The sequence below is a fragment of the Oncorhynchus clarkii genome, chromosome 6, assembly GCF_045791955.1.
Source record: "Oncorhynchus clarkii lewisi isolate Uvic-CL-2024 chromosome 6, UVic_Ocla_1.0, whole genome shotgun sequence".
NCBI lineage: Eukaryota > Metazoa > Chordata > Actinopteri > Salmoniformes > Salmonidae > Oncorhynchus > Oncorhynchus clarkii.
The window spans coordinates 27,086,007-27,101,423 of NC_092152.1; the positions used below are offsets into that span (position 1 = coordinate 27,086,007).

General features: G+C 42.0%; 1 protein-coding gene across 4 annotated transcripts in view; it reads left to right on the forward strand.

The window, feature by feature from the left end:
• Positions 1 to 8,054, forward strand: part of LOC139410882 (calcineurin-binding protein cabin-1-like) — a 60,695-nt gene extending 52,641 nt beyond the window's left edge. For all 4 annotated transcript variants that reach the window (XM_071156503.1, XM_071156504.1, XM_071156505.1 and 1 more), the window contains exons 35-38: positions 4,224 to 4,494; positions 5,682 to 5,837; positions 5,956 to 6,158; positions 6,388 to 8,054. In XM_071156503.1, coding sequence (XP_071012604.1) covers positions 4,224 to 4,494; positions 5,682 to 5,837; positions 5,956 to 6,158; positions 6,388 to 6,540 — 783 coding nt within the window. In that variant the 3' untranslated portion in view covers positions 6,541 to 8,054. The remainder of the gene's footprint in view (positions 1 to 4,223; positions 4,495 to 5,681; positions 5,838 to 5,955; positions 6,159 to 6,387) is intronic.
• Positions 8,055 to 15,417: the final 7,363 nt, after the last annotated feature.

Consider the following 15,417-nt stretch of genomic DNA (forward strand, 5'->3'; position numbering starts at 1 on the left):
GTTGGTAGAAGGGTAAATATAAAAGCAGAATTTGAATATCCCTTTGAACATGGTGACGTTATTGATTACACTTTGGATGGTGTATCAATACACCTAGTCACTGCAAAGACACAGGAACCCTTCCTAACTCCGTTGCCGGAGAGGGATTTCACAATAAGGCGAATGGTTTGGCTGTGATAGTTGAAATCTGAGGATGGATCAACAACATTGTAGATAATCCACAATACTAACCTAAATGACAGATTGAAAAGAAGAAGCCTGTACAGAATAAACATTCTAAAACATACATCTTGTTTGCAATAAGGCACTAAAGTAAAACTGCAAAAAAATGTGCCAAAGAAATTATGTCCTGAATACAAAACGTTATGTTTGGGGCAAACACAACGTGTCACGGTGTATCACTCATCATATTTTCAAGCATGGTGGTGGCTGCATCATGTTATGGGTATGCTTGTCATTGACAAGGACTAGGGAGTTTTTTTAGGATAAAAATAAACGGAATAGAGCTAAGCACAGGCAACATCCTAGAGGAAAACACAAGGCCAAATATACACTGGAGGTGCTGACCAAGACGTCATTGAATGTTCCTAAGTGGCGAAGTTACAGTTTTGACTTAAATCAGCTTGCAAATCAATGGCAAGACTTGAAAATGGATGTCTAGCAATGATCAACAACCAACTTAACAGAGCTTGAAGAATTTTAATTCTGTACAATCCAGGTGTGGAACGCTCTTAGACTTACCCAGAAAGACTCAAAGCTGCAATCAATGACAAAGGTGATTTTAACGTATTGTATTGGCTGATTCTGTATTGTGAAGATTCTGTATTTCATTTTTGCAAACATTTCTAAAACATGTTTTCACTTTGTCATTATGGGGTATTGTATGTGTAGATATATTTTTTTAAGTGATCCATTTTGAATTCAGGCTGTAACAAAACAAAATGTGGAATAAGTAATGGGGTATGAATACTTTCTGAAGACAATGAATATGGGGCTAATATAGCAGAGCAGAAAATGACTGTGTTTGGGGTGATCCTCTGCTCCCTGCCACCTACCCACTTTATGCTCTCTCAGGTGCACAAATCTAGATGACTGAGTCACACCTGTGAACGGAGACACAAGATTCATACAACGTAGCCTAATCACCAAACCGATTGAGCCCACTGTGAGCCCTCTCTTGTGTATAGAGATTACATTTTACTGAGCCTGAAAATAATGAGTTTATATCTAGACACTCAATTATAATGAGTTGCCATTGTTAATGTATCGAAGTTATTGTACTGCTGGGCTATGTGGTCTTTGAGACAGAGCTGACACCTGGAAAGAGGAGGTTGGCATAAGGCTAAGCAACTCCCCTGCAGGGGCCTGGTTGTTACTCATGTGGGTGGGATGATCTGCTAGTCGTGTATTGACAGGATTCTTTTTAATATCTTGCTGTTTCACCCATCCATTTACTTGGGACTAATTTGCAACATTTTGTGGGCGGCCTTGGTCTCATTTGCACTCTGTCCTTCTTACCAAGAAGTCGGGTCACATCTCAAAGCCTTCAGTGCCACCTGCCAAAGTCGATGAAGAATATGGAGCTTCAGGTCTCAAAGAAAGAATGACAGCCCTTGAACTAAGTTATTTGGAGTAACGATAACTTGGAGAGGCAATAATTGAATTCAAAAATTATCAGAACAAGAGATGACATACACAGAACTGATAAGCTGCTTTTTAACTTGTTATGACTGCAATCCCCCTATCGGGATAAGTGTCACCAACAACCGCTGAATAGCAAAGCGCTACATTGAATAAATATTACTACAAATATTTATATTCATGAAATCACAAGTGCAATATAGGAAAACACAGTTTGGCCTTTTGTTAATCCACCTGTCTTGTCAGATTTTGAAATTATGCTTTACAGCGAAAGCAATCCAAGCATTTGTGTAAGTTTATCGATCGCACGACAAAACATTAAGTACACTTAGCATCAGGAAGCTTGGTCACGAAAATCAGAAAAGCAATCAAATTAATCGTTTACCTTTGATGATCTTCGGATGTTTTCACTCACGAGACTCCCAGTTACACAACAAATGTTAATTTTGTTCCAAAAATATTATTTTTATATCCAAAATACCTCAGTTTGTTTGTCGTGTTATGTTCAGAAATCCACAGGAAAGAGCGGTCACGACAACGCAGACGAAAATTCCAAATAGTTTCCATTATGTCCACAGAAAAATGTCAAACGTTTTTTATAATCAATCTTCAGGTTGTTTTAAAAATATAGAATCGATAATATATCAACTGCAAATGTCTTTCACAGTAGGAGAGGGAAAAGCAATACCTATCCAAACTCTGTTGCGCGAGCAAAAGTCATGTGACCACTTGGCGCAATGTTATCGTTCTGGCTAATTTTTCAAAATAAAGCCTGAAACTATGTCTGAAGACTGACACCTTGAGGAAGCGATTGGAAAATGAATCTGGTTCATATCCCTTTAAATCCAGCAAAGGGAGGCTATGGAACATGGAGTTTTCAAAATAGAAGCCACTTCCTGTTTTGATTTTCCTTGGGGTTTTACCTTCAATATCAGTTCTGTTATACTCACAGACCATATTTTGACATTTTTGGAAACTTTAGAGTGTTTTCTTTCCAATACTAATAATGATATGCATATATTAGCAACTGAGACTGAGGAGCTGGCCGTTTACAATGGGCACCCTTTCATCCAAGCTACTCAATACTGCCCCTGCAGCCATAAAAGTTAAACCCAATCTCAGTAATTGCAGAAGGGACCACCCACTTTGAAACCAGCCTGGCTGTAAGCAGTCTTGATATGATACTCAATGAATGGTGGAAACAACAACTAGGCTACACGGAAGAGTCTTCTGCAGTGCTCTCAGGTACTTATTCCCAGAGCAAAGGGTCTTTATTGTGTTCCTTTTATGTATAATTCATGATATAAGAAGCTTCAAAGCTAGCAATGGAACCCTGTAGGAGCTGCTGTTGGTCTGTGTTGAGCTGAGATGTGGGTCTGTTGCAGCTGTAGGTTTGGTTGGTTGGTTTGTTGAAGCCTGTGTGAATCCCTCATGGAGCCTCGTAATAAACAACTCGGAGCGGGATTTGACTATAAATCCTTGCAGTGGGATTCTGAGAAAAATACCAAGCTATGTTATTGGTAGATCAGTTGACTGATCCAGACTAACCTTGTGTTGTGTGGCAACCTGATAGTTATGTTACCTTAAAGCTGAGACCTGCGAAAGGTGAAACTGTGCCAGTGATCGCCCCCCAGGCACATTTGTTATTGTTTTTGTTTAGTTTTTGAAAAGGAGATGAACATTCGGCAAAGTAATAAATGAAACAAGTCTTAGTACATCCTCTTCTATCTCGCATGAAATGATGTCAGAGAGAATAAAACCGCGTCCGGTGTTTGAAGTAATATCTTTGTTATTGTAATATAGCAAATGGACGTTTCAGTTTCACCGCAATGGATTCCAACTTTAACCTGGACATGAGTCATGATAAGATTATAGAAAATCATCTATACTCCATCTTGTGCATTCATTTGGTTTGAATCTTTAAAGTGAGATGAAATTACACTGACCCTCTGACTTCTTACCTTCATTTGATTAGCTTTACTACTGCTGTATATCATTATCAGTGCCCTGCCTCGAATTCCTCCTTCCCAGCTATCCAATGTGTCCCTGGCGTTCAGTCCAAAGCTTTCCTATTTGAGGGAAAACCGAACGGAAACTGTATTCATGCCATTTTCCATTGGCTGTGTTCTTCCGGTTGCCATGACAGCAGCTGTGGGAGCAGGGTGGCTCTTGTCACAGGTTGTTTGTGCAGGTCTTGTGTTTATGAGTAGTCCTCATAAACACACATGGGAGAGTGGCAGGTAGGGTCGGGGGGTGGAGTCCTGGAGTTGTGTTCCTGTGGTGGCAGATCCCCCTCCAGCGGCCTGCATGCTTGCCCAGTCTGACTCCACACACTACAGGTTCCACACAGAAAAGTAAGCCTCAGACCCCCTGAGACCTCCACAGGAGACCGCTCTAGCGTTAAGTCAGTGTAATTGTAATGAAGGTCATTTTTTTTGTGTGAACAGTGAGATGGTGTTGGTTATAATGACTCAAACTGTTTCTACTGCGGTTCTATGTATAGGGGAAAGAAGATTCTACTGCAGATGGGCACTCCGTCAGGCTCCTCCTCCTTACTGCCACTCTGTCTTTATCTTTATCAGTCTGCCAGTGATGCCCCGACAACACCTAAGTACTCCAAGGAGCACCGCGACATCTTCTTCCCTGCCTCTCTGCCCACCCCGGTCCTGCTCAGTCACGCTGCCTGCCACCCCCTGTCTGTCCAGGATAGCCAAGCCAAACTCCAGTACGAGCCCCTTGGCAAGGTGCCCAGACCTCCAGCCAGCGGCTCCCACGAGCATTGTCAGCCCCAGCACAGGAGAGCCCCCCTGCCTATCCACCCTGCTTCAACTATGGCCTTCCACCCCCAAACAGGTCAGTTTCTTTCCTCCCTCCTCTTGCAGTACATTTCATAAAACACAACAGTAACACTGCCTGTTACACTGGTCTGTTAAAAAAAAAATGTGTTTAAAATATGCTGCTACAAAGAGGATAAGTTCATCAAGCATTTCATTAAAATTGTGTGGATCCTCTTTGGAGAATATATTGTAACGTGAATAGATTTGTAACAGCCACAGTAAGTTAGCTACAAACTGTTTTTTTTCACTGTGTTGTCTGCAGTTGATGATTCCCTGCTTTGTACCTGCTTCTCTAGTGGAGGAGGACAGATTAAACTGTCAGAGCTTTTCTCCCTCGCTCTGTTTCTTTCGCTCTCTGTTTGTCTCTGTGTAATTAGATAGCCAGCCAGCAAGGGGCACACTTGCCCACCCAGAGCTGTGTTATGTAACTTCTGTACATCATGACCTGGTTGAATATTGAATTTCTAGTTTAGTAAGTCACTGTCTCCCTAGTACGTAGTACATCTGACACTTACACATGGAAGTGTTTGAAATAATGATATGTCTTTAACCCGGGAACACTGTTCTCCTGATGATGCAGTGTTTCCTTATGACACAATCGTGTCAAGTCTCTTCAGTTTACCGTCCTGATTGTTGAGTACATTTAATATTTAAGGAGGGTATCATCCACATGAGTGCGCACACGTGAGGTGTGAGGTTTAGGAGATCAATGCTCAGCATCAGGAAGCTCGACACTGAAATCTACTAATGGTTTCCCAGGCAACCTGATTGAAGAGGTCGGGTAGAGAGAGAGAGTGGATGATTGTATATGCTGGCAGGGCTGCGAGCGCTACTGAACGATGCTACATGAGGATCTCGCAGGCAGGCTGAGGCATTACTTTCCCTCGTATTTCCTATTTTCCTCCAGCTTTCGTTATGGGATCTGTTATGGCAGCCTGGAGCACTGTTTGAAATCAGTGGCTTTGTTTGTCTGTGTATTAAAAATTAAATGTGTCTTCCAGTAAGCTCATGTTAATGTTGGTCATTGCAAACATTGTTGCTATAGGATAGTGCACTGCATACTGAATCAGTCTGAAATGGGTTATTCTGTCAACCCCAGAAGTATGAGTGAGAGCCTGCCATCTTGTCTTGCTTCACTGTGCTGCTGTATGTGTTTTGAATGCTGTATGGATTGTGACAGGTGATGTGGTTGTGTTTCTCCAGAGGAACGTGAGGAGCCCCCAGAGGGACTGTCCTACAGACAGCAGGAGTCTCATCTTTGCCAACAAATGAAGTTGGCGACTGTGTCCCCAGGGCAGGAGGCTGCAGGCTGGTACCATGACGAGCCTGCTTCCTGTAGTGCCACACAACCTTGCTCAGGTAAGAACATTTACAACCAGGAATTACCAAGTAAGAATTCCAATAAGAGGCGGATCCATGTGAGAAGTTATCATAATGTTCCTCTGTCCCATCTGTCTCTACCTCCTCTGTTGTTTAGACCAGCAGCTGTATGGCAGCAGTGAGCAGTCCAAGATTTCGGACCCTAGTCGTATCCGCTCACGCATCCCCCCCAACATGCCAAAGCTCTTCATCCCCTCCACCGTCACCAAGTTCCCCCCGGAGATCACCGTCACCCCGCCTACTCCCACCCTGCTCTCCCCCAAAGGAAGTATTTCAGAGGAAACCAAGCAGAGACTCAAGGTGCTCTCTCTCCCTTTCTCTTATCTATTTTTTTCTCTCCCTATCCTATCTATGTATTGCTCTCTCGCTATCCTATCTATTTATCTCTCTCTATCTTATCGCTCTCTCCTATCTATTTATCGCTCTCTCCCTATCCTATCTATGTATCGCTCTCTCGCTATCCTATCTATCTTTCTGGCAACCTTCCGTCTTCTCACTCTGTCTGTCTTCTGCTCCTGTTCCTGTGCAGAACGTGATCCTGTCCTCCCAGTCGGCGGCCACAGTGAAGAAGGAGACGCTGAGCCAGCCGGCCCTGGAGGTGCAAGAGACCTCCAGCCAGGAGTCCTCTCTGGAGAGTGAATCAGACGATGGAGATGAGGAGGATGATTACATGGACATCTGAGCCACTGCTACAAGACTGAACAAACCCAGGCCACTCCTTGGAGCTAGACCTGACTACCATCAAGCTCCTCCACTTCCTCCCTTGTCTTGAAACAATGGAATGGTACATGTCACTGCAGCTAGTGTCTCTGTGTTGGTGCAGTTGGTCTATCTTGTAATTTCAAGCTGTCTTAATGGAAAAAAGCTCTTGAAGTGAAAATGTGCAAATGCGCAATGTTCTGCTCTTGACACTGGATGACTGGGGATGTTTTTCATTTAACAATAATTTTGCTAAGTGCCATTTACACTTATCACACCTGTCAGCTAACCAAGCTCTCCATAGTCTTTCACATGAAAATGGGAAAAGGTGTAGAATGATGATCTACGCTTACTGTAAGTTAAATGGTCAGAATTGGTGGTGGATTGTTGCTATGTAGACACATTCTTCGCATGCAATGCAGTTGGCATCATTGGCTGTGATTTATACATCTTTCACACGTAATGGGGACTAGAATGTGGCCTGCTTTTACTGTGTTTCAACTGCAGCTAAATCCTTGTTGTTGGAATGCAACATCCCACACTGAGGTGCTTCAACACGATGAAATGTGCCATGGCAACATATCACAGGTGCCAGCCAACTTCTATCCATACACATTGATATAAGAATCTGAACGGCAAGAAATCCACATTTGTATGTGACCTGCATTTTCATGGACACTTACGATTTAATGACTGCAAACCAGAGTTTTATATAGGGCTCCTAAAGCAATGTTGAGGACCCTACTTCTCCAAAGCTTAATAACCTGTAGCAGATTGGATATGTTTACACTTCCAAGTGGGATGTCTTTGATTTGTCTCTTGTTCATGTTCTATTTTTGTACTCAACTGTATTCTATCAAGTCTTGTTTGATTTTGTCCTTTTGTTTCTCTGGGGATTTGTAGCTTGGAGGACCCTTCTTTACCAGGAAGAGGTCCTGTCACCAGCATTGCTCAGAATAATAGACAAAGTGATGGTTTGGATTAGTCTGAATTAGCTTTTGTACATATCACATTTAAAACATATTCTCAAATGAAGCAACTCTTACGTGGTCCGGTGTTTATTTACCATTGGGGTCAAGTGTGGATGTTCCTAATTCAGAGAAAATGCCTTGGTAAATATGTTTAAATTCTATGTCAACTCAGAGGACGACAATAGAATGTTTTTTTGTTTTTTTTTACAGATTGTTTCTATAAAAAAGGATATTTACCATATGTTTCTTGTAAATTGTCTTTAGAAGACTTTTTAAAAAGGAAGAAATGATGAAGAAATAATTGTAAAGGACATCGCCCGAACAAGTCTTGCTTGACTGACTACCTACCTGTAAATGGATGTTTGTATTTTTTGGTGTAAAATACTGTTTTGTATTTCTGCTGCTGAGCTTCTTATGGGAATGTATAATGGCTGAGAGGTTTTTCTTCCTTAACCTTGGCACAGGCTGGGGAGTTGTTGTTCTTTACATATTTACTTGCCACATTAAAGATGTCACAAACCAAAAATATACGTGATACGCTTTTATCTGGTCTTGGTGCTCTTTAATTATACTGGCTGTATAATTTCAGCCAGTAGTTTTGAAAGTAGCCTTCACAAGCCAAAACGGGTCCCTGAAAATTGTGCCCAATCGTGTACAACGTTATCCAATTCGTATATCATATGTTATGAATTCTAATTCGTACAATATTTTTGAAATTTGTAAGTGCTTAAGATCCCATTCAATTTCTTTAATACATATTTTCATTCCTTGGTGTTTTGAACTGAAATGTTCTGTTTATTTCCATATTTAGGTTGAGTTTGAACTTCAATCCCCGGCAGCTATAATGGTAATGTATTTGTTGCAATGGCTGTATATAGTTTAAATCTGTTAGCAAGACCAGCTCAATGTCACGTTCTACAAACTACAATCTCAAGTCAAGTTTCGCCTAAACAAAACAATCTGTGGCAAAGTGTCAATTTTTCTGCCAACGTGTCCCCTGTGTATCAGTCATGTTGAGACGACACCTTGTCCCGCTCTGATATTTTAGTCAAAGAGCTTGCACACTTATGTGTGAAGTCCCAGACACGGTGGGATAACTTCCAGAAGTTTCTTATAAAGTGCTGTGAATTTGTAATATACCCCTTTGCAAGGAAAGCTACATTTGAGTTTTGTTATGAGGTGGACCAAATGTGTGCTCCCCATCTCTTGAAATAGTGAGATCTGTCTTCTCCATGCCTTGATCAGGCAGAGGGGGTTGGTAAGTGATTTCTTTCTTCAGTGTTTCAACCTCTGTATCTGTCTGTCAGCAGGAATAAGTTAAGTACCTACAGTTGAAGTTGGAAGTTTACATACACTTAGGTTGGAGTCATTAAAACTTGTTTTTCAACCACTCCACAAATTTCTTGTTAACAAACTATAGTTTTGGAAAGACGGTTAGTGCATCCCCAGCCCCAACCTCCCATCCCCAGACCCAGCCTCCCAACCCCATCCCCAGCCTCCCATCCTTAGCCTCCATCCCCAGCCTCCCATCCCCAGCCTCCCAGCCCCAGACTCCAATCTCCAGCCTCCCATCCCCAGCCTCCCCAGCCTCCCATCCCAAGCCCCAGCATCCCATCCACAGCCCCAGCCTGTGCATGACACAAGTCATTTTTCCAACAATTGTTTACAGACAGATTATTTCACTTATAATTCACTGTATCACAATTCCAGTGGGTCAGAAGTTTACATACACTAAGTTGACTGTGCCTTTAAACAGCTTGGAAAAATCCAGAAAATGATGTCATGGCTTTAGAAGCTTCTGACAGGCTAATTGACATAATTTGAGTCAATTGGAGGTGTAGCTATGGATGTATTTCAAGGCCTACCTTCAAACTCAGTGCCTCTGCTTGACATTATGGGAAAATCAAAAGAAATCATCCAAAAATTGTAGACCTCCACAAGTCTGCTTCATCCTTGGGGCAATTTCCGAACGCCTGAAGGTACCACGTTCATCTGTACAAACAATAGTACGCAAGTATAAACACCATGGGACCACGCAGCTGTCGTACCGCTCAGGAAGGAGATGCATTCTGTCTCCTAGAGATAAACATACTTTGGTGTAAAAAGTGTAAATCAATGCCAGAACAACAGTAAAGGACCTTGTGAAGATGCTGGAGGAAACCGGTACAAAAGTATCGATATCCACAGTAAAACGAGTCCTATATCGACATAACCTGAAAGGCCGCTCATCAAGGAAGAAGCCACTGCTCCAAAACCGCCATAAAAAAGCCAGACTACGGTTTGAAACTGCACATGGGGACAAAGATTGTACATTTTTGGAGAAATGTCCTCTGGTCTGATGAAACAAAAATAGAACTGTTTGGCCATAATGAACATAGTTATGTTTGGAGGAATAGAGGGAGGCTTGCAAGCCGAAGAACACCATCCCAACCGTGAAGGACGGGGGTGGCAGGATCATGTTGTGGGGGTGCTTTGCTGCAGGAGGGACTGGTGTACTTCACAAAATAGATGGCATCATGAGGATGGAAAATTGTGGATATATTGAAGCAACATCTCAAGACATCAGTCAGGAAGTTAAAGCTTGGTCACAAATGGGTCTTCCAAATGGACAATGACCCCTAGCATACTTCCAAAGTTGTGGCAAAATGGCTTAAGGACAACAAAGTCAAGGTATTGGAGTGACCATCACAAAGCCCTGACCTCAATCCTATAGAACATTTGTGGGCAGAACTGAAAAAGCGTGTGCAAGGAGGCCTGCAAACCTGACTCAGTTACACCAGCTCTGTCAGGAGGAATGGGCCAAAATTCACCCAACTTATTGTGGAAGGCTACCCAAAACGTTTGACCCAAGTTAAATAATTTAAAGGCAATGCTACCAAATAATAATTGAGTGTATGTAAACTTCTGACCCACTGGGAATGTGATGAAAGAAATAAAAGCTGAAATAAATCATTCTCTCTACTTTTATTCTGACATTTCACATTCTTAATAAAAGTGGTGATCCTAACGGACCTAAGACAGGGAATTTTTACTAGGATTGAATGTCAGGAATTGTAAAAAAAATAAAATAAAAAAAAAACTGGGTTTAAATGTATTTGGCTACAGTGTATGTTAACTTCCGACTTAAACTGTACCTATATTATCTATGTTCAGCCATAGAATGAAAATGTAGTTTACCAAAACATTACATTTGAAACAAATCTTCACTTCACTGACTCCACATTTTCTAGTTGAGGGAATTCACACTGATTTCATATTTTCGTGTGTTTTGCAGAGGAAAAAGGGAGTGTTGTCACTAGATCAATCATAATTTATCCTGTGTTCTTATTGTGCAAGCATCTTTAAGATGTACTGATTAGGAACATCATACAGTGCAGTCATGAAGTATTCATACCCCTTGACTTATTCCACATTTTGTTGTTACAGCCTGAATTCAGCATGGATTAAGTAAAAAAATATATATATTTTTATTACTGATCTACACACAATACCCCATAATGACAAAGTGAAAACATGTTTGTAGAAATTTTAGCAAATTTATTCATTCTCATTTACGTAAGTATTCACTCTCCTGATTCAATACTTTATAGAAGAACCTTTGGCAGTGATTACAGCTTTAAGTCCCTTAGAATTTAACACACCTGGATTGTACAATAACAAATATTCTTCAAGCTCTGACAAGTTGGTTAAAAAGTATATAAAGTAAATTTCTTTGCCATATTTTTTGCAGTTTTACTTTCGTGCCTTATTGCAAACAGGATGCATGTTTTGGAATATTTGTATTATGTACAGGCTTCCTTCTTTTCAATCTGTCATTTAGGTTAGTATTGTTGATTAACTACAATATTGTTGATCCATCCTCAGTTTTCTCCTATCATTCAACTTTGTAACTGTTTTAAAGTCACCATTTGCCTCATTGTTAAATCCCTGAGCGGTTTCCTTCCTCTCCAGCAACTGAGTTAGGAAGAACACCTGTATCTTTATAGTGACTTGGTGTATTGATACCCCAAATTGATACCCCAAATGTAATTTAATAACTTCACCATGATCAAAGGGATATTCAATGCCTGCTTTTAATTTTTTTTTTTTACCCATCTACAAATAGGTGCCCTTCATTAGGAAACCTCTCTGATCTTTATGGTTGAATCTGTGCTTGAAATTCACTGCTTGAAGGATGGACCTTACAATTATCTGTATGTGTGGGGTACGGAGGTGAGGTAGTCAAAAAAAATATTTTATTTCACCTTTATTTAACCAGGTAGGCTAGTTGAGAACAAGTTCTCATTTGCAACTGCAACCTGGCCAAGATAAAGCATAGCAGTGTGAACAGACAACAACACAGTTACACATGGAGTAAACAATAAACAAGTCAATAACATAGTAGAGAAAAAAAAATCTATATACATTGTGTGCAAAAGGCATGAGGAGGTAGGCAACAAATAGGCCATAGGAGTGAATAATTACAATTTAGCAGATTAACACTGGAGTGATAAATGATTAGATGAACATGTGCAGGTAGAGATACTGGTGTGCAAAAGAGCAGAAAAGTAAATTAAATCAAAACAGTATGGGGATGAGGTAGGTAAATTGGGTGGGCTATATACCGATGGACTATGTACAGCTGCAGTGATCGGTTAGCTGCTCAGATAGCAGATGTTTAAAGTTGGTGAGGGAGATAAGTCTCCAACTTCAGAGATTTTTGCAATTTGTTCCAGTCGCAGGCAGCAGAGAACTGGGAGGAAAGGCGGCCAAAATAGGTTTTGGCTTTAGGGATGATCAGTAAGATACACCTGCTGGAGTGCGTGCTACGATGGTGTTGCCATCGTGACCAGTGAACTGAGATAAAGCGGAGCTTTACCTAGCATAGACTTGTAGATGACCTGGAGCCAGTGGGTCTGGCGACGAACATGTAGCGAGGGCCAGCCGACTAGAGCATACAGGTCGCAGTGGTGGGTGGTATAAGGTGCTTTAGTAACAAAACGGATGGCACTGTGATAAACTGCATCCAGTTTGCTGAGTAGAGTATTGGAAGCTATTTTGTAGATGACATCGCCGAAGTCGAGGATCGGTAGGATAGTCAGTTTTACTAGGGTAAGTTTGGCGGTGTGATTTTAGATTGGAGATGTTTGATATGAGTCTGGAGGGAGAGTTTGCAGTCTAGCCAGACACCTAGGTACTTATAGATGTCCACATATTCTAGGTCGGAACCATCCAGGGTGGTGATGCTAGTCGGGCGTGCAGGTGCAGGCAGCAAACGGTTGAAAAGCATGCAGTTGGTTTTACTAGCGTTTAAGAGCAGTTGGAGGCCACGGAAGGAGTGTTGTATGGCATTGAAGCTCGTTTGGAGGTTAGATAGCACAGTGTCCAAGGAAGGGCCAGAAGTACAGTACACAGAATGGTGTCATCTGCGTAGAGGTGGATCAGGGAATCGCCTGCAGCAAGAGCAACATCATTGATATATACAGAGAAAAGAGTCGGCCCGATAATTGAACCCTGTGGTACCCCCATAGAGACTGCCAGAGGACCGGACAACATGCCCTCCAATTTGACACACTGAACTCTGTCTGCAAAGTAGTTGGTGAACCAGGCAAGGCAGTCATTAGAAAAACCGAGGCTACTGAGTCTGCCAATAAGAATAAGGTGATTGACAGAGTCGAAAGCCTTGGCCAGGTCGATGAAGACGGCTGCACAGTACTGTGTTTTATCGATGCCGGTTATGATATCGTTTAGTACCTTGAGCGTGGCTGAGGTGCACCCGTGACCGGCTCGGAAACCGGATTGCACTGCGGAGAAGGTACGGTGGGATTCGAGATGGTCAGTGATCTGTTTGTTGACTTGGCTTTGGAAGACCTTAGATCGGCAGGGTAGGATGGATATAGGTCTGTAATAGTTTGGGTCCAGGGTGTCTCCCCCTTTGAAGAGGGGGATGACCGCGGCAGCTTTCCAATCCTTGGGGATCTCATATGATACGAAGGAGAGGTTGAACAGGCTGGTAATGGGGGTTGCGACAATGGCGGCGGACAGTTTCAGAAATAGAGGGTCCAGATTGTCAAGCCCAGCTGATTTGTATGGGTCCAGGTTTTGCAGCTCTTTCAGAACATCTGCTATCTGGATTTGGGTAAAGGAGAAGCTGGGGAGACGTGGGCGAGTAGCTGCGGTGGGGGCGGAGCTGTTGGCCGAGGTTGGAGTAGCCAGGAGGAAGGCATGGCCAGCCGTTGAGAAATACTTGTTGAAGTTTTCGATTATCCCGGATTTATTTAAAATATGTAAAAAACGATATATATAAGGGACACGACAGGACAAAGACGTCTGACTGCTACGCCATCTTGGATTCCGGATTGAAAAAATAATGTTAAACACTATTATTGCAACTTATTATGTGACTTGTTGTTAAGCACATTTTTACTGCTGAACTTATTTATTGGTTGAATACTTACTGACTCAAGACATTTCAGCTTTTCATTTTGAATTAATTTGTAAAAATGTGTCAAAACATAATTCTACTTTTATGTAATTTTGTGAAGGCCAGTGACACAACATCTAAATGTAATCAATTTTAAATTCAGACTGTAACTCAACCAAATGTGGAAAAAGTCAAGGAGTGGGAATACTTTCTGAAAACACTGTAGTTATGCACTGTGTCATTATTGTTTATAGCTAAAAATTATTTACAGCACTTGAGATTAAATGGTCAGCTAACAACCACAAAATAACTATGTAATGGCTCTATTGTCAGGTTTAACCATTTCTCATGACAAGTATGAGTCTTTCCCATGTTTGAGGTTATGTACCAGAAGGCAAAGGGCTTGGAGCGCCACTGACATCAGGCTGTCTTCAGTCAGCGACTGCTACCTATACAAACCCATCAAAGTGACCAATTAAGGCATCAAAAGGGCATGCTGCATAGCTAATGTGGGCCGAAGGTGTGAGATTTCTCATCGGCCTACTGCAGGGGCTCTTTATTGGGCTGGAGGAGAGCCGTCTGATCCATCGTCCCGGCTGTGTATTGGCAGCTGTTAACAACAACAAGGGGATCTAGAGACTGACACCTGGGAGGTAGAGCATCAGTGGTAAAGGTGATCAGCGAGCAGACACGGGGGCGCCCCGCCATAGACTCCACTGTGGGCAAATGCTTTGCAGGGAGGATGTGCCCTAGAAGACTCATCTGTGTGGGAGAACAGTCAGGACACATTAGCTACACTATTGACACAAACTGAGCAACTAAGTTAATTTTTAAATACTGTAAATCTAGTGTTTGGCATCCCTTAATCTCTATACCATGTCAGCTTTGGCAATTGATTTATTTTATTTTTCATTTAACTAGGCAAGTCAGTTAAGAACAAATTCTTATTTACAATGACGGCCTAGGAACAGTGGGTTAACTGCCTTGTTCAGGGGCAGAACGACAGATTTTTACCTTGTCAGCTCGGGGATTCGATCTAGCGACCTTTCCGTTACTGGCCCAACACTCTAACCACTAGGCTACCTGCCACCACTGGCAATAGTATCACTTTCAACAGCTTTATTACATCCAGTGTCGAGAGAGTTTTGGCAGATGGTGTTTATTCCTCTTCATATATTGGTATGTTGGGAATATACTTTGTTTGTCATATCTACAACCCAGTGCTTCAGTGTTGACTGAAATTATTCATAGAGATTGATTGATGACTCTTTGGGTCACTTCATGGTGTGATTATAGTTAGCTTCACCAGTTCTTAACTCAGTCATTATCGTCAAGGCCGCAATTCCCCTGATGTGTTGCCCAAGTCTAAATAAAGCAGACGGCAGCAGCTGTAAAATATAACAGTAGACCTGCCACCCTGACTGTGGCCTGTGTCCTCTGCCACATACAGCGGCCTGGCTATCACACCTGTCACCTCCATCTTCAC